This window comes from Chrysemys picta, chromosome 12, assembly GCF_011386835.1.
Source record: "Chrysemys picta bellii isolate R12L10 chromosome 12, ASM1138683v2, whole genome shotgun sequence".
Classification (NCBI taxonomy): Eukaryota; Metazoa; Chordata; order Testudines; family Emydidae; genus Chrysemys; species Chrysemys picta.
In genome coordinates, this window is record NC_088802.1 from 51497296 (window position 1) to 51521035 (window position 23740).

Consider the following 23740-nt stretch of genomic DNA (forward strand, 5'->3'; position numbering starts at 1 on the left):
CATCTCAAGAGAGTGTTGGTGTTTGCTGTGAGGACTGGGGAGTAGGGATTAGAACTGGTGGGGCAGAGAACCAGGAGTGGCATGAGCATTTTTGCAAGGGGGAGGGGCTTTGATTTGCTAAGAGCCCTTTGGTGGTTGGATTGGATCCAAGCTCCATTAATCTGGATCCACTGCCAATCTGCTTCACTTTGGTTGGATGGAGCCTGTTTAGTAACCTCCAGACCTATCTGTTTAATCACCCTCTTCCTGAAGAGATGGTGTCTGTGGGATACCTGAGGGCTTGAGATTTTTTGTAGCTGCAGGAAGGTCTTTGTTGTTGTTGTTAGTGGTTCCTGTTGTCAGTAGATGGATGTGGTTTGATAGCCTGTGTCCGGGGACCTAGAGGGAATGCTAGGTGCATTTTTCTAAATTGGAGAAATCACTTCACCTATTCAATATGTTTTAATTTCCAAATCAAGGAAGACCATGCCTCCCTGTGCTCAATATTGACTGAACTAAGTAAAACATAGTAAATCCTTAATTTGAATGTCAGTAAACTCAACCTCTGCGGGTCAGTCGGGGGCTGCGAGTCTTAGCTTGATATTGTTTGTGAGGCACTTTGAGCTCCCTGGATGTTAGCACTATGCAGAAGTGTGAAGAATTATCCTTATAAACAAACATCAGGTTTTTTTAAATCCCTTGAGCATATTCTGGGGAGCGGGATATCTTGTTTTTATTACAATAGTGTCTAGAGGCCCCAGCTGAAATTAGGGCTTCACTGTGCTAGGTGCTGTATAAACAGATAGGAAGAGATAGTCCTTACCTCAGGGAGCTTAGAGCCCTAATCCACAATACAGAACAAGGATGGAAGAAAGTAAGTATTACTATCCCCATTTTGCAGCTGGGGAACTGAAGCACAGAGCAATTGTGACTCACCCAGTTCACAGAGGAAGTTTGTGGCAGGACTGGGAATTGAACACTCACTTCCTTTCCTTAACTACAAGGCCATCCGCTTCATTTTTCTGTAACTAAAATTGGTACCAGCCCCGTGCCAGGTCTGTTGCCCTGTCTTGGAGTGGGTTGGAAGTGGAACTGTTTTATCATCAGCCCATTTTGTAAGGTGCTGTAATGGGTACTGCCAGTGTAGGGAGAGTGGAAAACATAGTTTACAATAATTTGCAAAATAAGACCTGTGTTTCAGACCCTGACCCATGAGATTGGGCACATCTTTGGACTCCATCACTGTCAGTGGCTGCAGTGTGTGATGCAGGGTTCCAATCACCTGGAGGAATCAGACCGACGCCCATTGGATCTGTGTCCAATTTGTCTGCGCAAGTTGCAGTCTGCCATTGGCTTTCACATTGTGGAGAGATACCAGGTACAAAGCTATTGCTTACTAATGGAAGATTTGCCACTGAGGAACAGACCACTTCCTCCTGCGAGTCTAGCACCCTGCCAATAGTTGATGCTTCAGAGAAAATGAAAATCTTTCTGCGTCATGATGCACCTGACTACTTGTGCAACACTGTATATGGGGGGATTCCTTACAGATCCCTGTGGCTGTTTGCCCAGGCCAAGGAGCATGAAATTTGATTATCCAGTAATTAGCATGCATTATCCAATCCCAGTTTTTAACCTTTTGACCCCTTGCAGGAGTGAATCCCACAACTGCACACAGAAGGAAGAAACATTTTTCTTGTGTTTGTTTCTGCCACTTTGTTTGAAACATTGCTATGGAAACTGTAGTTTGTGTCTGCTTTTTTCTTGGTGCCTTTTTGGTCCCCTACTATAGTACTTACAAGACTAAAAAATCAGGAGCACAGACATTCATGGCCTCCGGAGGAAACTGTGGTTTGAGACATGCAAAGAAAGATAATTGTTTATGCAGAATACTGGCCCTGTGGTTTATTGGAAACTAAGTGTTTACTTGTTCTACCAAGTAGTGAGCTAGAGAAGCAGCTACTTACAATGACAATTCTGTGTATTTAAGATTGAAGGCAGAATAGCTGTATACACAGTTGGCCTGTTGAAAAGATCCTAATCAATATAAATTGGCTTGTTGTTACCAATAGAATATAATGGAGAGAGGAAGCAAACAGTTTGGGAGTTGCTCAGCATTTTAATTTGGTCCAGTGTTCATCTGAAACACGAATGGCCATTCAGCTTTTGTGTATCTTTTCTAGGCGTTACTTGGGTGGATGGATGAAGATCGTAGTGGAATGGATGCTGAACTCAGAAATGAAGCCACGATGGGCTTGCTGAAACCTGTGGAAGCATTTAAGGAGTGTCGAGAATGGGTATTAAAATGTCTTGATGTCTTGCAGAAATAAAGCTGTAGGATGTATGTAGTATTAAAGGGGAAACATTCTCCTCTATTTAAAGAGTTACTTTCAGGTTGACTACTTCTAAAACTGTTGTTACTTGATATGGATCATCCACTACATTGTAAGGATCTGTAAATAAAAATCCATCCCTTTGTCGCTGAACATTTTACCTTTATACCCTCCTTCCCCAGACAGTAACTATTTCTGCCATGACCTTACAATATTTGGTCTCTGCTGCTCTCATATCAGAAATCAAGGTACATTTTAATCTTAATTGCAGTAATATACAGAAGAACATTTAACATCTTGTAAACAGGGCCTAATGTGTAGTTTTTAAAATATATATTCTCAATGTTTGCGGAGGATTGTGGTGTTTATTTTATTTAGTTTTTTTTTCTAGCATTGGAAAATTAGGAGCATTGGACAATGAGGAGTCACGGAAGCTGCAAATACAGAGTGGTTGTGCTAGTTGTCCAGGCACCGTCACTAAATCAGGGAGAGGATTCCATCCCCAGTACCTGCACATATTCCCTACGCAAAGGCCCCTAACCTGCAGTTGTCTCCATGTGGGTGCAGGGTCTGTTTGTGGAGAGTCATTTGCAGGATCAGGACCAAAGTGAGTTTTTACTTGGTCTTCTCCTAGAGAATCAGGAAATGGTGCCTGGGTCCTTTAAATTAGGAACAGAATGAAAAAAAACCTAGTTAAAAGAGACAAAGCAGTACAGATTTAATTGATGTGTTGTGTGTGATGGGTTTAATTTCCCGTGGCAGGGTATTGTTTTAATTACCGTTACCAAGACCCAATTATGCTTTCAATTTTCTTTATATAATCCTGTTAGGACACTTCCTTAGTCTGTGGCTGCTAAATTGCTTTCTTCCCATCATCACCCCAAAGCAAGGCTGCTGGGCCAGATTTCACACTGGGTACAATTGTCTGGATTATTTTTGCACTCGATTTCACAAAGGTACATTTGTGCTCCCTTCCCAATCCCTCTGCATTGTGAGTAATTAGCCTTCTATTTACATTTATAAATAAACTAATGTTATTCCAATAGAAAAAAAATATTCCAAAGGAACATTTTATGATTTTAAATTTAAGTCAGTTGACAATGTGTTCTAATATTTATTGCTATTATTATTTCCATCGTGCTGTGCTTGTGGAAATGACACATGACAGTCTAATAAAAGGACACAATCCGTACCCCATAGAGCTTCCATTCTGAGTCTGTGGTCCTGTAATCTGATCAGTGTGGGAAGACTATACTGAATGGAGGGTGTGCTCTGCTCAGGAAGAGGGGTTCATCTGTGCAGATCAGATTGCAGGATTGGGGCCTAATCCTGCAGGCACTTCAGCACAGGAGTAATTTGGTTTACATGATTACTCCTATTGTTGTCAATCTGATTTCTTGGGTGAATAAAGTTTACTCACATGCTTAAGTGTTTGCAGAACAAGGTCCAGGTCTCTCCAGGCCACTTGGCACCTCAATTGTTAAAGGCAGGTAAGCCTTTACTTGTGTTATCAGTGGATTTTCATTTCCACCAATTTTGAAATAATCAATCCACACAGGATGTTCATTACATCTCTGCTTTCATTATATTTTTAAAGTTTGGCACATATTTGATGACAATCACTAGGGATAAAACTATGGAAAAGGCCAAAAGACTTCAGTGGGGCCAAGATTTCACCCTAAATCTTAAATGGATAAATATTTCTTTTTAAAATGACAATATTTTAAAAAATTAAATGTTTTTGTTTGTTTGTTTGTATTTAAATACTATGACACAGGCACCAGAATTTCTCCCTCTACATAAAAAGAAAGTGTATTTCCAGACTCCATTTTCAAAGAGTTTTAGTTTGAAATATTTAAAGGAGGTGTAAAGGTATCTTATTCCACTAACACAGGGAGTGCCACAGAATGCAGAAAACATGGCTGAGAAATGGTGAGCGAAAGCAGAAAAATGACTTATGCCCCAGTTGACTTTCTATGCAGGCACAATTTATTTAACTCCATTTTATTTTTGGAAATAAGGAGAAAAAGTGTGTGTGTGTGTGTGTGTGTGTGTGACCAGACAGCAAATGTGAAAAATTGGGACGGGGGTGGGGGGGTAATAGGAGCCTATATAAGAAAAAGACCCAAAATTGGGATTGTCCATCTGGTCACCCTCTGTGTATGAGAGACTGAGTGAAGGGAAATCTTGCAAGGATTAAGTGGTTTATGCATAGGGAAGGTAACCATGGATGACAAATTCACTAGAACCTCTATTCCCATGTGTAACATGAATATTCTCCTCAGCCAGGATTTTCAGGCTGAGAGGGTTTGAACGTTGGGGAAGAAGTTTGATTTTAAATGTCTCACTGAAAGAGAGCAAAATGCTTCCTCTCAAAAGGTTGTATGCGGTACAGTTGCAAGCCCTGTTGGTCCCAGGATATTAGAGAGACAAGGTGGGTGAGGTAATATCACAGAAGTTGGTCCAATAAAAGATACTTCCTCACCCACCTTGTCCCCTCACACAAAGAACATGCTTTAAAACAACAACACTAATCATTCTGCTTTCAAATGACTCTCCAGATGAGTGAGACTTTGTCGGTCTGCTGGAGGTGCAGGGCTAAAGATTTCTCCAATACCCAGTAGCAGAAGAGCCGTTTCTGGTTCTGTTTGCGTGGGTCATAGGCAGCAGGAACAAATATCGCTCCCTTTTGTTGTGTCTGCCCGCAGCCACCTGAGTGCTGCCGGCAAACAGCTGCACGTGCAGACGAATTGCTCTGGAGTGGGCTGGAAAGCGATCGGCTCCACCCACGGGGATAGCAGTCAGACTGGGGTGGGAGGGGCAGGGCCTCTCGCTCACCCGCTCACACACGTGTCACGGGCTGTGCAGCAGGGAAGATTAAACATGGCAGGCTGCTCTCTGTACACCAGTGAGTGCACCAATCTTTATTTTGGCTGTGTGGGGTGTTTGATTTTCCTGGTGGTGGTGTGCCAGCCTCTTTAAACCTGTTTGCATTATAGAACTTAGTGGCATGAACTGTGAACCTTGTTTTGTATCTGGGAGGGGGCATAATGTGGCCTAGGAGCAGATGCGGCCTGTGTATCTTTGTACAGTAATGTGTTTGCAGCTGCCAGATCTCTGAAGGTGCAGAGGAGAGCAGAGCGGAAGCTGTGGTTATAGTTGATAAACTCACTGTGCGGGGTGTGTGTGTGTGTGTGTGTGTGAAGGTCAGGGGAGGATGGGGGAGATTCGTAAGCATATCTCATGGTTGATGGATATTTATTTGTGATTATATACACCTCTACCTCGATATAACGCTGTCCTCGGGAGCCAAAAAATCTTACCGCGTTATAGGTGAAACCGCGTTATATCGAACTTGCTTTGCTCCACCGGAGTGTGAAGCCCCGCCCCCCCCGGAGCACTGCTTTACCGCGTGATATCCAAATTCGTATTATATTGAGGTAGAGGTGTATGTATAATTGAGGTGGAATCCAGCTCCTGCCTTGTAAGACATGGCTGCGCTAGTGTGGGGAGGGGGTGCAAAGAGTGGCTTCTCTCCCGTTCCCACACACCCGTTGAGCAGCAGGGCAGGAAACCCACTCAGGATGTAGGCCCTGCTACTGCGCCATCCTGGACACCGCTATCTTACAGAGGCGTAATCTGCTGCTTCAGTGAGTGTTGCCAGGTGCCCCGCTCCTTGTACCTATATTGCTTCTCAGAGAAGCAGTAAGGTGTGCCCCACTCTACATTCACCCTGGCACTTCATGAGCCAGCCTGCCCTGCACTGCTAAGATGACAGAGGAGGCCCCTTATGTGAGGCCAGCACTGTCATACCCCTGAGCATGGCTCAAGATAGAGAGGGCAGGATTTGGCTTTAGGCCTTGTCCACACAGGGGACTTATTCTGGAATAAGGTAGGGTGTGAATTCAAAGCACAGTCTGGAATAGATATCCACTACTCCAGTCGATTTCCTGTTGTAGACAAACCCTTAGATGTGACCCTTATATGTCTGGCCAGTTGCCAGTGCAGCGCATGGTGTCTTAAAGGATATATAGGGAAAAAAAATCCAGCAACAGAAACCTACTGGGGAAGGATTTCTGTGATTTGGACCAAATGCTGCAATCTTTATTCCAGGCAAAATCTTAATTGACTAGTGGGATTGACTTCTTAATTGACTTCTCCTGAGTGAGGATGTCAGGGTCCGGTCTTGTGATGGTTTGCAGGATTTACCTTATTATTACTTTGCATCTTATCAGTATGTTCATTCATCTCTCTGGGTGCACATTATTCACTAAGGTTGAACACCCTGTTAAACTGTCCTTCTTTATAATGTGTAAATGAGGCCTGAAACAACTCCTCCTCTCTGGTCTCTTAGTTCCAGGCTTGTCTACTCTGGTCAGTTGGATGACAGGTTCATTATGACATCAGATACCAAGAAAGCGACATCTAATGGGGAATTGTTAATTTTTTATTTTTTTGGTGTCCGGACATGACATTACTAATATTTTGATGGGGGAAAAAATGTAAAACCTCATCTTTCAGGCCTTATTTATAGATCATACAGGATACAAACACTTTTTTTTCCCCTTCTGCAAGTTACCTTATGTAACTTCCTTTATCTGTAGATATATGGAGGACATTGGACCCAATGAACCAGACAACTGCAAGAGAGGTTATTTTATAGTCATGGTTGAAAGAAACAAATTGTATAAATGAACTAACCTAACTTGCAGATATAGTGTCCGAGTCTCTGTCTTGCACCTTTAGTAATTTGGACCAGTGCAAAGTGGATGTAAAATGTTACCAAATAAGAATGGTTGTGTTTTTACCCCACTTTGCTCTGGTTTAAATGACTACATACAGGACAAAAGAGAATCTGCCCCATGTGATCAAATGGAATTACTTTAAATTGAGGTGTGTGAGTGGGGGAAGTTAACTCAGAAAAAAAAATGTTAGGGGGGGGAAGGGATAGCTCAGTGGCTTGAGCATTGACCTGCTAAACCTAGGGTTGTGAGTTCAAGCCTTGAGAGGGCCATTTAGGGATCTGGGGCAAAAATCTTTCAGGTATGGTATTTAGTTGGGGTTGGTCCTGCTTTGAGCAGGGGGTTGGAATAGATGACCTCCTGAGGTCTCTTCCAACCCTGATATTCTCAGATTCTATAGTGGAAGTCACCAGATGGCAGTTACCATTTAACAAGTTCTTTTTCTTAGCAAATGTGCAATCTCTGTTATAGTTTTGTGATGCACGTTCTTTTTGGGGACTCTGTTGCAAATAGCATGTTTACTGTCTACCTTAATCTAAACAGTTAATTCTTGTGGCAGAGTTGCTTCCTGAAAACTGGCCATTGGTGTTGAAACTGGGATTTTTGAAAGCGAGGTTTGCCTGCATGCTGTTTGTGATCACCCTTTGTTCCAGGACTGATGTTTTATTTATACTATATACAAGTCACACTAAGAAAGGGCCACTGATTTCTCCTCCAATGAATAGTAATAGTACTTACTGCCCACTTTCATGCTATGAGCTAGTAATTAAATAGGGAATGGGGAGAATTGGATTAAATTAATATAAGAACCAGGGTTTTGCAGAGGAGAAAGTTAATGCCTCAGGAAGTGTTATGGCCCTGTACAATTTAGTTTTACTTTTGAGGCACCAGGCAGTTGCTTTGTAATATAACACACATTCTTCTCTATTCACTGAGACAGTATAATAATTACATGATTGCTTCGATAGGATGATGATGTTCCTCAAATGTGTATATGTTATCAAAGCACAGTTATCTGTCAGAATGATGCACTGATTATAGCCCAGAGTACAGTGGTACAAATTTTACAAGAGCACCAGTTCTCATTTCAGGTCCGTGTTAATCCACCCTCTTACATGCAACCAATATAAAAGAATGCACGGTTGCTCAATCCACTGGGTAAACACGGTCCTTCAATCTCAGCAAGCTGCATGTGATAGCAATGCACTCCTGAAAGCCTTTCTAAAGAGGGAATCATAATAATCAAGCCTTTTATTCACAAGGCTGTGTGTTACTTTTTGTGAGGTTACTACAGGACAACTAGAAGCACAGCACTGGAGATCTGGAAATTAAAGGGGCAAAAAGTGTTTTGTTTTTCAAAAAACTTTATTGTAAAACTCAGTATTTTATATCACTTCCAGACTTCACTAAATACATTACAGAACAAACCAGCAAATCCTGTTTTGAACGCGTTAAAGCCTGCTTTTGGGGGTCTTTTGTGCGCATATGCATGCGAACATACACGTGCCTGCTCATGCTATGGACAAACAGAAACTTATTGTGCAGCCATTTAGAGACATTATTATTGAATCTGTATTGGAAATCCTTGTAAAAAAGTGACAGTAGAACCTCGTTAATCTGCAGAACAGGTAGTTTTCTCACACACACAACCTGGCAGCCTCTCCCACTTCTAAACAAGTTTATAATAGCAAAGTGCTGTAGTGAGGTCTCATATTACTAAGACTTCATTAATTTTACAATTATATTCTACAGTACATTTACCAGCATGCCAGAAAACATTAGCATAAATTAAAAATAAACATTTACAAAAATAAATACAGTTTTGTGAGGTGGTATTGTGTTTGTTCACTTACCCGCTAACTCACAAAATCTAGTCATGTACAATGGATCTTCCAGTCAGTCATTCATGCAATTTAGCGAGATTCTGCTGTACATGATAAAGTGCTGAAGGCATATTAAAAAAAAAGGACACAAAACTGCAGCATAGTCTCACTAGTTCTCGGGCAGTAACAATGGATTGCTATAGCCACTTCGCTGCAGGAATGTGTTTCTTTTTGGACATCTAAGACAGTTTAAACAAAGACACCTTCCTAAAGAGAGGAGTTTTATACAGATTGTCCCACATTTCTATGGCTGATAAAATACACAGCCATGTTAGCATAGCAGTTAATATACAGTGCCACTTCCACTTAAATACAGAAACTTGTCAAGATGTATGCGTACTAAGAACCAAACGAACTTTTTACTTGTCCCCCTGAGTTGCCGAGTGGCATAATAATGCATAAAGGAATCTACCAAAATAAGAGTGAGTGAACAGCCAGTTTGTTGTCTTTCAGAATTCCCTTCTTTACAGGTAATAAAACAGGAAACACAATAAGGACCCAATTCTGCTGTCACTGAAGTGAGTGGCAAAAAAGCTCACTGACTTCAGTGGCAACAAGGTAGGGCCCAGTGTGATGATTTTCTTTCCATTGTAGAAGACCAGTTATTTGATGCCTACAGAAGCTGAAGAACACACTGATTGTATTCTAATAATGTAAATGGTTACTGGTAATGGCCAAGTGCCTTTACTATTTAATATTAGCTGTACTGACTTTATTCATGTTAATTCAGTAGTGCTGCAAAGATTCCTTTATGTGCAGCTGTGGTAAGTGAAAGTTGCAGGTATGTTTAGGAGCTAATCCTACAGGACCAGATTCCCAGCTAGTGTTATTCAGTGGAGCTATGTCAGTTCACACCAGCTGAGGCTATGATACAGTCTATTAAAAGATGGATAGTATCTCGCATTCAGTCTACCACAGAATTATTTTAAGAGCACAGTTGTCTAAGACCACCATAGTAAAATCAGGCAGCATTCACAACAACTTGTGATTTTTCAAAACAAAACTGAGTTTACAAGATAAGCATTGAAAGGATTGATGCAAAGAGGTAAAAAGGTTTTCTGCTGAATCAAGATATTTTTTCTCTCCAATTCAAAGTATTTATCTGATAGCCTTTAACAATCCTAGAATAACTTAAAAAAATAATAAATACTGGTTTAAATTAAAGACAGTACATCTTGCTAGCAACAGGAAACGATTCTTAGGATGCTAGTTTGTAGAGAAATAACTTTATAGTGAAATATCTGCAGTAATAACTGGCCATAAAAATAAGTGGTAACCTCCAACTTCCCAGCATTTACAAAATTCAAGTTAACTAAAAACCAATTTACCAATAATTCTACTTTAACTAATTAGCCTACCCTACTGCCCCCATGTCTTCTTACACTGATCTGAAACAAGAGTCCATGTTCTTCTGATGGAAAACTCAAGAGTTCAAATTATGTTTATTTATTAAATAATTTCTTCTGCATTATTTATTCTGTTGCTTGAATAAGATGTACAGTTTGGGAAGCCTGCCAGGCAATCAAAGATTGTGACCTAATAGATTTAGTTGTAGGGGTCACTTCTGATTTTCTTTCATACAACTTTGTTTTCCACTTAAGAGCAGTAGAACTTTTAGGTGTCATGTATTAGGAAAGCAGAAATGTGAATCACATCTCTTCATGCAAGACAGGAGTATTCTTATGTAGCTAGCCATGCATGGCCATCTCTCATATGGAACCTACCATTGCTGGTTTAAAAAAATAAAAGCAATCTTTCCAAAAGAATAGTTGTTGATGGCAACTTTTTCACATTAAAATGTTGCATTCCCTTTGAAGTATAGTTTTAGAACATGGAGCAGAGCTGACTTGTTTTCCCCAGATTTAACACAGAGTGTATTGGATTTATAAGGACCGGATTTTTTATGCTATGCCGTCACAGCTTCTTACTGAATCATCTATTTTTCCAAGATCCGTTTCAATAAAGTCATCTGGTATGTCTTGTAAAGCTTCCAATGCATTCTCTAAGCCCTGCTTCTGACCTTGACACAGTACGGTCTTGCATGGTCTTACTAAGGACAGGAACACAGCACCCAGTACCATGCCAGCAGCACAGGAGTAGAATGCTGATCTGTAGTTCTGTGTCACGTCCACTAGCACACCTATGGAGGAAGCATTTTAAATCCATTAAAAATCAAAATCACATCTCACACTCATCATTTTCCTGCCCATCCCATTACCTCAAAACGACCACCCCTCCCAACTTTTCGATATAGTTGCCACTGTATTTGTAGGATATTGCAACTTGAAGATAGAGGTACTGGTAATCAGCTAACCAACCATTACAGGTACCTTTTTAAGCCTTAAAATATCAAGGGTCAACTTAATACATATTTAACGGACATCTGCCAATACAGGCCTGACTTATTTTGCAGGGGGTCTGGCTAGAAGGCACTGTATAGATGAGTCATTTTCATGGGTATATTTCATTAAAACCTAGAAAGAATGCCAGTTTTAGGATTCTAACTGGAACAGGGTAGCAGTGCTGTATTTTCCTTCCTTGAGGCTCTTCTATAGAGGATGTCTCATCTCCAAGACACTGCAGTCCTGCATGGCAGCAACTTTCTTTCCAGCTCAAGAGGGTTGGATGGGACATTGCTTGGAGACTTCCACTATTTTTCCTAATTCAGTCAGAAAGGTTGTTCTAAAGAGGAATAAGGTATTCTCGCCTTCCCACCCAGGCACAGGATCCTAACCCATTGCAACATGGTTATTAGGAAGAGGCATCAATAATAATAGTAGCTGATTGCAGCTATTCAAAAAGGTACATTGTTTAAAGTTACCTGCAAGGGGTGGTCCAGCCAACCCAGCTAAACTCTGAATGAAAACATATACTCCAGCTGCAGAAGCCATCCTGTCAATACCAGCCACGTCCTCTTCGGCTAACATTGGAATGTGCGTGCCCGCTACAGTTCCAAGCATGAACCCAAAAAATATGCTACATATCATCAATCCCCAAAATCCATAGGCAAGAGGGAAGGCAAACAGAGCTATGGAGAGCAGAATGACACATATGAGTTCAATGTAAATCTTGCGGATAGGCTTCTTGTTGAGAACCCAACCGGCACTAATTCTTCCAAAGACTTCAGCAATGGCCATTGCAGACAATATGTATGCAGAACGATCCTTATCGATACCAAGACTGATGCTGAGAGGAATGATGTAGAGTGACGGAGCAAAGAATCCCAGAGTAGCAAATAGACCAAAAAGTGCGTAACAAATAAAGCCGTGGTCTTTCATCACAGAGAAGTCCAGTAGTTGGATTTTTGGTTCTTTCGGGGAGCTGCTAGCTTCATCAAGCATCTGTATGGTTTCCTTTGGTTCTTCACTTTTCAGCTCTGCTTTGGTGTTTCCAGGCACACTGCTGGATGAGGTAGATACTTCTACTCCTGAGTCAATTGAATCTATTGAGGTGCGTGTTTGCTCATTTTCAAGCATGTACTTAGTCTCTGTATGCGCTTCTGTTGGTAATACTTTCACTTCTTCCTGTGCTTGGATAATAATAGGTCGCAGCAGTGATCCACAGATAACAATGCCTAACTGTAGCACCCCAACAATCAGGAGACTGTATCGCCAACCAATCTGCTCCTTCAAAGAGGTGATAGCTGGGGAAATGGGGAGCAGAGAAGAAATTATAAAACAATAACAGGAAGCCTCCAAAATTTAAAACAAAGCAAACAAACATACACATTAAAAAAAAATAATCAAAGTTATTGGGTCAAACTCTGCTCCATCTAAAGTCAATAGGGTCCTAAGTGTCTCAAATTAGGCACCTAAAAACTAATGGCCACTTTTGAAAGTACAGCTTACTCGAGATCACTCACTGGCTCCAAGTCAGAATTCCAGATTCCCAGTTTTAGGCTCAGTCTACATTGGCTAGTATTTAGAGTCTGACCTGTAGTAACTATGGGCTTTCCCCTCTCTTCTCTGGTAAACGGTCTTTTCAGACATTTCTTAACTGGCGTGGGCTGGCAGCAGGGCCAGCTCCAGGGTTTTTGCCGCCCCAAGCGGGGAAAAAAAAAAAAAAAAAAAAAAAAAAGCCACGATCGGCGCTTCATTCTTCGGCGGCAATTCAGTGGCAGGTCCTTCCCTCCGAGAGGGACTGAGGGACTCGCTGCTGAATTGCTGCCGAAGAGCCGGACATGCCGCCCCTGCTTGCTGCGCTGGTGCCTGGAGCCGGCCCTGGCTGGCAGGCACTTTGACCAGCAGGGAGCAAGTAAGTATTATTTTTAATGAGTGTGCGTGAACTCAGTTTTAAAGTTTCCTTTCCTTTCTGACCCCATCCTGAAGCCAGTTAGTAAGGGGGAAGTTTTTTCTCTATTCAAACTGTGTGCTGGTGCTTACATACAAGCCTTTCATTACAAGGGTTTCTTTAACTGAAAATGAGTATTTTGCATTAACTGAAGGCAGACCACACCAGCAGACTGCATGATCTGATCAGTAGAGAAATGGCAGGTTTCTTCTACTGGCACTTTTCAGAATAGCTAAATGACAGGAAGCAAAGATGATGGGAAGTGGGTTTCCAGAAAGTACGGTACTAGGAAAAAACTTCTTCTTCTTATGGAATTCTAGGAAGGCCTCATACAATTCACTCTCCCAAGACCTTGGGGTTGGGTTTCACATGACACATACTCTGAAAGATTAGTGAAGATAGAGATTGAGGGTGACTCCAGTTACAGCCCATGCTATAAAGTAGCCATGGTAACTACCCTGCCTTATTTTTAGCTTGCCAGAGCTGTACAGAGAACCTACCAGATGGGGTATCGGTGTAGTTTACCCTGTTCGGCCAGCAGAGACTGAGACTAAAAAGCCAAGCCTCTCCCCCAACATTGATTTTTTTTCTTGCCAATAATAACAGAGGGGCAGATTGATCCCCTATGACCTAACACCATGCAGGAGATAGGTTTTCTTCTGCATTCTTAGGCAGAGGAAGGCAGCAGAAGGCTAGGGACAGTTGTCCAAGAGACCTTGTGTCTCCTTGTAGCTCTGGGTTCCTGGCACATCCCCACAAACTCCAATTTCAGTGAAAGTTAATAAGACATGTTATTGTCTTGTGACCAGAATAATTAGGATCTAAACTTAATCCTATGCAGGAGACAGGCATTTAAGCGGTTTTCTCCAAAAATTCCACGGGGACTAATTTTGAAGTCCTTACTCAGGCAGTGTCTTCAAAAGGACTTGTACCCTCGTAAGGACAGCACTGGCCCAGAAACTACAAGTGTCAAGGAAATCAATATAGTTGTGATTAAGGCGTCAGCTTATGTAAGAATCAGGCTCTCATTTGGTCGGTAGGAGGATCACACAATGTATTGCTTACGTACACTTGTGTTTACAATATTTTGGTCTTATATACCTGGCGCAAAAGAGAAGACAGCAAAACATTCTCCTGTGGATGCCACTGCAGTGACCAGTGAACGCCGTTTGTCAAAATACTGTGACAAAATGGTGACAGTCGGGAGGAAAGACAGACAGTATCCCAAGCCTGTGAATAAATGCCAAAAATAGTCATGACAATGAGGTGGTGAAATTGTGGGATCAATTCTGCCAACTAAGTAATTCACCTAGGGTAAAACAGAATGACCTAGCATAGCCAAAACCCACTAGATCCTGCTTCCTACTCCCAAATAACTAGGAATTTCCAAAGATCATTTATTTAGTTACTAGTTTGTCTGTGGTGCTCATCACCCTGGTGTCAGAGCACTTCATGGACAATAGCTTTATCTTTAAAACACCCTGGCCATGTTGGCAAGTATCATTATCCCCAATTTACAGATGGAGAACTGAGCTACATAGAGTCAAAGGCTCAATTCTGGCAAGGTGCTGTGCACCTTCAGCTTCCACTGAAGTCATAGGTATGCCCCCCCTACCAACTCGATGGCTGTGAAAAATGTGTCATGGACCGTGAAATCTGGTCGTGTGTGTGCTTTTACCCTATACTATACAGATTTCATGGGGGAGACCCGCATTTCTAAAACTGAGGGTCCTGACCCAAAAGAGTCCTGACCAAAAACTGAGACTCCTGCGGGGGTGGGTGGGGACGGTATTGCCACCCTTACTTCTACGCTGCCTTCAGAGCTGGGCGGCCGGAGAGCGGCAGCTGCTGACCAAGGGCCCAGCTCTGCAGGCAACAGCACAGAAGTAAGGGTGGCAATACCAGACCAGGCCATCCTTACTTCTGTGCTGATGCTGGTGGCGGCTCTGCCTTCAGAGCTGGGCTCCCAGCCAGCAACCGCCGCTCTCCAGCTACCTGAAGGTAGCAATGCCATCAGCAGCAGCACAGAAGTAATGATAGTAGTACCACAACCTCCTTCTACAAGAACCTTGTGACCCCTCCCTCGGCCCCACAACTCCTTTTTGGGTCAGGACCCCTACAATTACAACACAGTGGAATTTCCAATTTAAATAGCTGAAATCATGAAATTTATGATTTTTAAAATCCTAGGACCATGAAATTGACCAGTTTTGACCATGAATTTGGTAGGGTCCTAGTCATAGGGAATTGACTGTCGTCAGCACATCTACAGGATCATTTGACAATTTTCAGGATCAAACCCCAGGTGACCTGGCCTAGGTCACAGAGGAAGTGTGAGGCAGAGGCCGGAAAACAAACCCAGCTCTCCAGAGTCTCAGTTCAGTGACTTAAGCACAAGCTCCTCCTTCCTCTCTGGAAAGGGAAATAATTTCACAAGAGCCTGGAATAGGACTCTTCACAGCAAGGCAAGTGACTTTGGTGTGATAACAATACTCAGAAATCTTCCAGAAGATTTCATGTGCTCTTTGCAAAGCTAAGTAGTGGCTTTTATACACACACAAAAACTGAATTATTTTATATATCAAGTGTACACACGGGCTTTGGAAAATATAGACATTGATGCCTATGAGATCTTAAAATGCAATACACCCCCTTGACATCCCCTTTCCCCCTCCCCCCCAAAAAACCCCAAAACAAAACCGGGCAAGAGTTTTGCGGGAGAGTTTGAAAAGAAATCAGTTTTGAAGTGGTTGACACAGGCAGTCTTTGTGAAAGAAAGGGGTTTTAAGGAGAAATATGAAGAGGAGATGGTTTGTTGAATGAGAAATGGGAGATGGTTCCAAGTGTAGGTGGCAGCTTGAAAAACAACCAACAAGAAACAGAGCCGGCAAAAGATGATGAAAGGAACAGCAAGGAAGCAGGATTGGGAGGAGCATAAGGAGTAAGACGAAGAGTCATTAAAAAAAAAAAAATTAATCCAGTTTAGAATAACGGAATCCTAAGTTGTGTTTGCGGGAAACTTCACCAGTAGACGGAGTATCTGAGAGATGTGGAAGTAACTCACCAGAAATTAGGCCAATTGTGATATACATCTCGACAACTGTGCGTGCAAAGGAGGCTGTGACCATTCCAATACTGATCAGTATACCTCCGACCATCACCACAAGACCGTGACCAAAACGGTTACTCAGGACTGTAGACAAGGGAGCTGCATTGGGGGGGACAAAAGTGCATAAAGCATGACAGTAATTTGTAAAACTCCTGTCGTCTCGGATCCCTTCTCCCCATTTTCTCCTCCTGTTATCCCTCTAGTCACGCTGGCGCTCTTCTTTGCTCCATGTCGGTCTACTCCCACACCCTTGCTACTCTATGCGCCCTTCCCCAAGCATTTTATACCCAGCGAGAGATCTTGCAGCCTGAAATAAATACTGTAGCTGAAATCTTGGCCCCGCTGAAGTCAAAACTCCCACTTCAATGGGCCACGATGTCACCTTTCGTGCTTTTATAGCACTTACCAGCTGTATATGGCAAGTCACTTTACAAAACTACAAAAGTTTGGTGCTTATCATTATCCATCCCCCAGGTTTATGGAAACGGAGATGCCGAGAAGTTAAATGACTTGTCCAAGCTCACAAAAGCAGAGACATGTATAGAGCCCAGTTCATCCCAGGCCCTGTCTGTGGTGGTTCAGATTGAGAATGCAGAAGTGAGTTGTGGACGTAGCAGAGAGGAAGAAAGGGAACTGATGAGTAGAGTGGGGGATGGGATGTTGAATGACTTACCTGCTCGTTTCCTTGCTCTTCCTGGTTTGTGATAGTGGGATATGCAGGTTGTCAACCATAGATAGCTCAGAGGAGGGGGGGAGTATATATATCAAGTGTGATGTGAATGTGTGTAAGTCCCAATATTTATATGGGTGCACCAATGACATGAACACAGACCCTGAATAATTTTCAGTTCAAACTGAAGATGTACTGTGCACTTACCTGTAAAAGTTAGTACAAACACACATATTGAAATTATCCACGATATCCTGCTGTTGGTTTCATCAAAGCTTTCCATCAAATCAGTAAAGAAGACTCCAAATGATTTTATAATACCGTATGTAAGTGCTTCCACAACAAAGAAAGCAAAAGCAACAGTCCATCCCCATCCTCCATCAGGCACTTTAGTATAAACATTTGGGGTGGTGCACGACATTTTTATAGCTTTGACAGTCATTCTTAATCTGGAATAGAGGGAAAAAATAAGACATCTTTTTAAATTCATTTTTTACAAAGTCTAATAATTGCAACATCACAGAAAAATATTGGGGAGGAGAGTCGCTTTCTGAGATTAAACACAGGGGACTCAGGTAGACGTTTCTCTTTTCTAGGATGAGATAGGAGTGGGCCCTTTGAATCAAGAACCAGAAACTCACTCAGCATCAGGACAAGCTGTCCCAATCAGCAAAACTAGAGATTAAAAGCAGTCATCTGAGTTAAATGCAGATGGGATACAATTCAGGAAAAAATCCATAGGCGAGCTCCGGAGGGCTCATGAAATGACACAGACTTCAGAGCAATGCCCCACCAATCACGTTTTTCTAACTTGCTGACGTTGAACAAAAAGGAAAGCAGTAGAGGGAGGATGAGACTTCCATCCTGCACTTCCTCAAGGACCTCTTTGCTGTCTCAGCCCAAAGTTTCAACACAGCTCCACATGGTTTTTGCAGAGCTGGTTAGTTACGTAAATCAGCTAGAGGCTATTTTTTTCCTGTGGCTTTTAAAACCATGAAATGCTTTCCTGAGCACACATAGTGGCTGCTAAGATTCCAGGAAAGAGAGTGGAGTGGCTTGTATCAAAGACATAAAGACAGGGGGAAAAACCCTCTGTTTCCTTCACCTCTCCCAGCTTGGTGGTTTGAGCATTGGCCTGCTAAACCTAGGGTTGTGAGTTCAATCCTCAAGGGGGGCTATTTGGGGTAAAATCAGTACTTGGTCCTGCTAGTGAAGGCAAGTGGCTGGACTTGATGAGCTTTCAGGGTCCCTTCCAATTCTATGAGATCGGTACATCTCCATGTATTTGGAGGTGGGTTCAGCCCCTACTGGTTCTTGGGGCTAGGAAACATTGGTCTACTTCTGAAGCTTTTTTCCCTGGTAAGAAGGATTTGTTAGGATCAGTTTGTCTGATGCTGAGGGAGTTAAAGGTTCTGCAAAACAGACCAAATTGCTTCAGCATGATGGACTGAATTTACAGCAATAATAAAGGAGGGCACTGAACACACTATAAAGGAAAACCACGTGTCCCCTTACCACAAGGCTCAGTCATGATGACATGCCAGAGATTGCTGTTTAGTGCTCAGTGAAACACCCAATCATGCATCCAGTGACTTCACGCTCACCACTAATCCCATCTGCAGGCTAGGACTGGCATACACATGTCAAATAAGTCCTATTGTTAACAACACTGCATGGTTTTCTGGAGTGTTTTAATATCATACAGGATATTAAGTTAGGCCCAAATCAGCCTGGTGTAATTCTGTTGACATCAGTGGAGTTACACCAGGGATAAATGTGGCCCATTAGCTTTTAAAAGTACTGAAATACTATGTCAAAAAACAAATGGACAGAAAAAGACCCCAAAACCCACACAACCCAGGGTTAATCTTAGTCTCCAATAGTGTTTTCTGAAAACTGGCCTTGTAGTGGGTGTGACAGCACCAATATGAGTCATGGAGTCCCTGTTGCCAGCTAACCAGAGTAGGTCAAGACTCCATTTTATTTTGTAAGTCTTCAATATACACAAGTGCAAAGGGTCACTTCTCTTTCTGGGGTTCCCACTAAAAACCAAGGCCCTATGTCAGAACAATCATCCCACTAGCTGAGGAGGGCTAAGACCTGTGCTTCTGAGTACGCTGGGCAGAGAGGTATGAGAGATGTCATGGTCTACACTAGAGGATGGCCCTGTCACACACCTGCTGTGTGACCTTGGGCAAGTCACCTTCTCTCTCTATGCCTATTTCCCTTGCCACCCTTTCTCTGTCTTTTCTAGTTAGGGCTTGTCTCTGCTATGGAGGCTACAGCACTGTAGCTATGCCTCTGTAACCTCATAGTGTAGATGCATGCTACAGTGACGGAAGCGGGTTTTCCATCATGGTAGGATCTCTACCTAGGTTGATGGAAGCATTCTTCTGTTAACCTAGCTCAGGGGTGGGCAAACTACTGCCCGGGGGCCTCCTCCGGCCTTCCAGACATTTTAATCTGTCCCTCGAGTTCCCGTCGGGAAGCGGTGTCCGGGGCTTGCCCTGCTCTGGCGCTCCAGCCGGGGAGCGGTGTCCGGGGCTTGTCCCACTCTGCACAGCTCCTGGAAGCAGCAGCATGTCCCCTCTCTGGCTCCTACGCATAGGGGCAACCAGGGGGCTCTGCACGCTGCCCCCGCAGCTCCCATTGGCCAGGAACCGTGACCAATGGGAGCTGCAAGGGTGGAATCTGTGGATGGGGCAACTTGCCTGGCCGCGCCTCCGTGTAGGAGCTGGATGGGGGACATGCCGCTGCTTCTGGGAGTTGCTTGAGGCAAGTGGCGCCCGGAGCCTGCACTCCCAAACCCCTGCCCCATCCCTGATCCCCCTCCTGCCCTCAAACCCCTCAGTCCCAGTCCAGAGCCTGCAGCCCCAGCTGGAGCCCTCACCCCTTCCCGCACCCCAGCCCCCAATTTTGTGAGCATTCACGGCCCGCCATACAATTTCCATACCCAGATGTGGCCCTCTGGCCAAAAAAGTTTGCCCACCCCTGACCTAGCTGTATCTACCGCCGGAGTTAGGAGCCATGAAGCTATGTCAATTTAGGCCTTAAGTATAGACAATGCATTAAATTGTAAATTCTCTCTTATTAGGCTCTCTCTTACTATGTACCTCTTACTGTATAGTGCTCAGAACAATAGGACCCAAAACACCAGCACTAACCTTGGATCTTGAACTATTCCCAGCTGGGTGCTTTATCCCTGCTCTGCTATTCCCAGCCCCTAAATCTTTACACAATAATGTTTTCCTTCCCCCATTTTCTACCTGAGTTGCTTCAAAACATCCAGAAAGATTCCTTGGGCTTTTCCCAAATGAATCTGTTAGGCTGAAATTAGCATTCAAGACCTAAGTTTAGAATTCAAGGATGAATTTCAAATAGAGATACTGACACACCCTTTAAGTGTAACAGAAATCTGTATGTATGGCATACTCTTTGCTAGACTGTGGGCTTATTCATTAAAAGCCGTTCCATTCGATCATGTCAATACTCATTCAGGACATGCACTTAGGTATATTAAAATGTACTTCAAGATTCCTTACGGAAAGGATAGAAAAAGCTGCCGCAGGGCATTTGACACAGGTCCCTAACCAATTTACAAGTTCTCGTTTTTTGACGATGCTTAAGAATTTACAGTTTTGCCCCTTGAAACGAGTCCCATAGGGATAACACGGACTCCTGGAAACTGAAGAGTAAACCTGGGCTAGGAGGCATGTTGTCTACACAAATTGTAACTTTTCCTACTTGGCTGAAGAGACTGCAGTACGGCATGTTTGTGCTGAAAGACTTGGCAACTTAAAGAAAATGACCTGCCTTCTTTGGTTAAGCACAAAGGGTCAAATCCATTCATGTTGTAACTTAACAAGTACACAATAGTGACTGTACACACAAAGACCAAATTCCTTACAGCTACCTAGAAATGGCAATTAAAAATGATGTATTTCTAGCTTTCTGAACAGAAGACAGTCCGTGCCCAGCGTAATTCACAATTAGGGAAACTCTCATAGGGATTGTGTATTTCAGAGATGCTATAGCAAGTCTTGTGGAAAGTGTCTTTCACCTTGATGCTGTGTTGAATGAACATTGATATGTTATTGTTTTTTGTAAAGGTATTGTACAAAGTTACTGTATATATTTTTCCGATCATACTGCTGTTCTCATTATTTAAATCCAGCAGAGAAAACTGGTTGAAGTTACTTGTTCTCAGAGGGCACTATATCAAAGAACAGCAGCATCCTAAACCTTCTATAAAAGGGGGATTGGGAACAGGAACTGAAAATGAACCTTAATAACTTAGGGCAAACTTCTGCTGTCTAGCCACACGGTGGAATAGAATGCTGGCGTTCCGCTCTTCCCCCTTCAGTAGAACACTTGGATCCACCTGGCAGGTTTTACCAATATTGTGTCCTCCCAAAGCATGCAGAACCCTCCCAGCTCCGGATCTCCATGCTGCTTCATCTGCTCTCCAAAGGCACTGGGGACCTTCTCCAAAGTAGACATGATTCAACAAAGCATTGGATGATGTGTTCCCGTCCATTCAACATTTAAAGCCCATGCTGATGTCCTACTGACCTCCGTGAGATTAAAACACACTTCAATGCTTTGCTGACTAAGAATTGGGTTGAGCGCGTGCTTAGCTTTATGGCTCTATTTTGCTGATTTGGAACTTGCCCTCACCAGAAAGCAGATCATTAGCGTCCAAATATCGCTCCAAAGTTTGTTTGAAAGAATCTTGATCCCTCAGCAGTGGGGGCACTAGGAATACAGACCGGTGTGCAAATCTGGGGCACTACACATGTCATAAATAATGGAAGAAATGAGTGAGAGACACTAAAAGAAAAAAGAACAGGAGTACTTGTGGCACCTTAGAGACTAACACATTTATTTATTTGAGCATAAGCTTTCGTGGGCTACTAGTTTGTTAGTCTCCAAGGTGCCGCAAGGACTCCTATTCCTTTTGCGGATACAGACTAACCCGGCTGCTACTCTGAAACTAAAAGAAAAGCAGTTTTGAAATATACAACCAAGTTCCTTTAAAAAAAATAAATCTATAGATCACGAAGGACCGCGGCAAAAATCATCTGGGTGCAAAAATAAATAAATAAATTAAATTAAAAAAAAAAAAAAAAAAAACGCGCTCCTGGTTCCTAAAAGTGATGTAGGGAAATGTAGTGCGGGGGCCGATTTTCGGCATCCCTTTCTGAAGGTTTAAGCAGTTACCACGGGGCCTGCGGCAGCGCTGGCGAGGGCCGCCAGCTGTTCCCTGCTCACGGATGCTCCTGGTTACAGGAATAAAGAACGGCCACAAGGCAACAAACTTTGAAGCATAAATCTCACTTACCGGGTTTGCTGCTGCTGGGAGGGGGGGGGGAGGCGGGACCCCCCCACGCCACAGCGGGGTGCAGGCGAGCTCAGCAGCGGATCGGCAGCATGGTGAGGGAGCAGGGGGCTGGCTGGAGCAGGAGCCCCCCAAGGCGGGGAAGGGGCTGGGGAGGGCAGCCGGGCAGGGACCCCTGTGCAGGGGAGGGGCTGTGGCTGGAGAAGGGGAGGGGGAGAGAGGCGCTAACCCCACTCGGAGCAGGGCAAGGGTCTGTGCCCGGCTGCTGCCCCCCCCCGGCCGGGCTGCCCCCCCAGCGCCTTGCTCCGGCGGCTGCCCGTCCCCTTCTCCTGCCCGGGCGGCGGCTGCTGTCCCCCCTCCGCTCACTTCCCAGCTTTATATAGACCGGCTCGAGCCGGTCTCTGCCGGCGGACCCGGCGCGCGCGGCAGCGCCATGTGCGCGCCGGGCCCGGCTCGCAGCAGCCGCTCCAGCCCGGCGTGCGCTGCAGGGAGGGGGGCGCGGGGGTGCGCGCTGGGGAGGCGGGGCGGGGAGGCGAGGCTGCCGCCCAGAGCCAGTGTGCGAGCTGCGGGGGGGGGGGGGGGAGAGAGAGTGCATCCTCGTCCTGGGGCTGCCGCTGTCACCCCAAATACCCCACACCCAAGGGGGTGACCCTCCCCTGAAACCTTGACTCTGCACCCCCCCCCCCACCAACAGGTGTCCTGCCTCTGCGGTGCACGCCCCGGGGTGTCCCTCTTCCCCCCCAAGTACCCCCGGGGGTACCGCTCCCCACAATCCCCGCTCCCAGAGACCCTGGGTCCTTTGCATTCCCCCCCCTCCCCTTTAAGGACTAGCCCGGACCTGGCAGAGGTGATGGCCCCTGGCCCCCCGCCCTGGGCCCAAGCCAGGGGATGCTCTCCCGCCGGGGCTCGGCCAGGCCACCCAAGCGAACGGCAGAGCCTTCAAAACCAACCTCGCCAGAAGAGGGGCTGCGAGAAAGGCTGCGTTTCCTGCTCCTTCCCATAGCACCGATGAGGCCATTATTATTGGGACTGGGCCCCGCTGGCTTGCTTAGGGGAGGGGGGGGCGGCCGTGCATTTCACCGGCCCGCGACTGGGATGCAAGCACCTGCTGGACTCAACCTTCAGCATCCTACAAGCTGGAGTCCAGAGGCCGCTCCGGGGAGACGTGGCCACACATTCCCCGTAGACCCCAGAAAGAAACCCGACAGGATTCCCGGCTGGCCCCCAGCCACGCTCCTAGCGCTACCGCCGGTTGATGCCCGGCTGGGACCCGTCTGCGCTGTACCATGCGATGTGATTTCAGCACCAGGCACCCCCGCCCCGCCGAGCAAAGGCGCCCGCTGCAGAGAAAGCGGGGAAAGAAGTTGGGGCCGAGGAGTTACTGCGTTCAGGGGGG

The 23740-nt window shown here is 44.5% G+C and overlaps 3 protein-coding genes across 22 annotated transcripts in view; 2 read left to right on the plus strand and 1 right to left on the minus strand.

The window, feature by feature from the left end:
• The window catches only part of GNA13 (G protein subunit alpha 13), an 83568-nt gene extending 80905 nt beyond the window's left edge, over positions 1-2663 (plus strand). For 7 of the 8 annotated variants that reach the window (XM_065563665.1, XM_065563666.1, XM_065563669.1 and 4 more), the window contains 2 exons: positions 1181-1357; positions 2163-2663. In XM_065563665.1, the coding sequence (XP_065419737.1) occupies positions 1181-1357; positions 2163-2309 (324 nt within the window). In that variant the 3' untranslated portion in view covers positions 2310-2663. Of the gene's footprint in view, positions 1-1167; positions 1358-2162 lie in introns of those variants that run through there. The other variant, XM_065563667.1, reaches the window with a different exon arrangement.
• A 2468-nt stretch (positions 2664-5131) lies between these two features.
• Positions 5132-23740, plus strand: part of ARSG (arylsulfatase G) — a 94345-nt gene continuing 75736 nt past the window's right edge. For 11 of the 12 annotated variants that reach the window (XM_042840982.2, XM_024104620.3, XM_065563691.1 and 8 more), the window contains exon 1: positions 5132-5220. Coding sequence is in view for 1 of the 12 variants with exons in the window: in XM_065563696.1 (XP_065419768.1) it covers positions 5196-5220 (25 nt within the window). In the remaining 11 variants the exon portion in view is untranslated. The remainder of the gene's footprint in view (positions 5221-23740) is intronic. The other variant, XM_065563696.1, reaches the window with a different exon arrangement.
• SLC16A6 (solute carrier family 16 member 6) lies at positions 8401-22667 on the minus strand. Of its 2 annotated transcripts, XM_005282957.4 has the most exons (6): positions 22348-22621; positions 17214-17455; positions 16292-16435; positions 14329-14457; positions 11759-12580; positions 8401-11077 (listed from the first exon to the last, which is right to left on the minus strand). In XM_005282957.4, the coding sequence occupies exons 2-6, from the start codon at positions 17446-17448 to the stop codon at positions 10839-10841; spliced, it is 1569 nt and encodes a 522-aa protein (XP_005283014.2). In that variant the 5' UTR covers positions 17449-17455; positions 22348-22621; the 3' UTR covers positions 8401-10838. The 2 variants fall into 2 exon arrangements, with proteins under 2 accessions (XP_005283014.2, XP_042696925.2); XM_042840991.2 differs by lacking the exon at positions 14329-14457 and having other exon boundaries at positions 22348-22667.

What these genes read in the sequence shown, in the direction of transcription:
- SLC16A6 (XM_005282957.4), bottom strand. Translation starts at nt 17,448, where the DNA reads ATGACTGTCAAAGCTATAAAAATGTCGTGCACCACCCCAAATGTTTAT. An exon ending in CACAATTGGCCTAATTTCTG is followed by an intron (nt 14,458 to 16,291) that starts GTGAGTTACTTC and finishes ATTTATTCACAG; the next exon opens with GCTTGGGATACTGTCTGTCT. An exon ending in GGCTGGACCACCCCTTGCAG is followed by an intron (nt 11,078 to 11,758) that starts GTAACTTTAAAC and finishes CTTCCTCCATAG; the next exon opens with GTGTGCTAGTGGACGTGACA.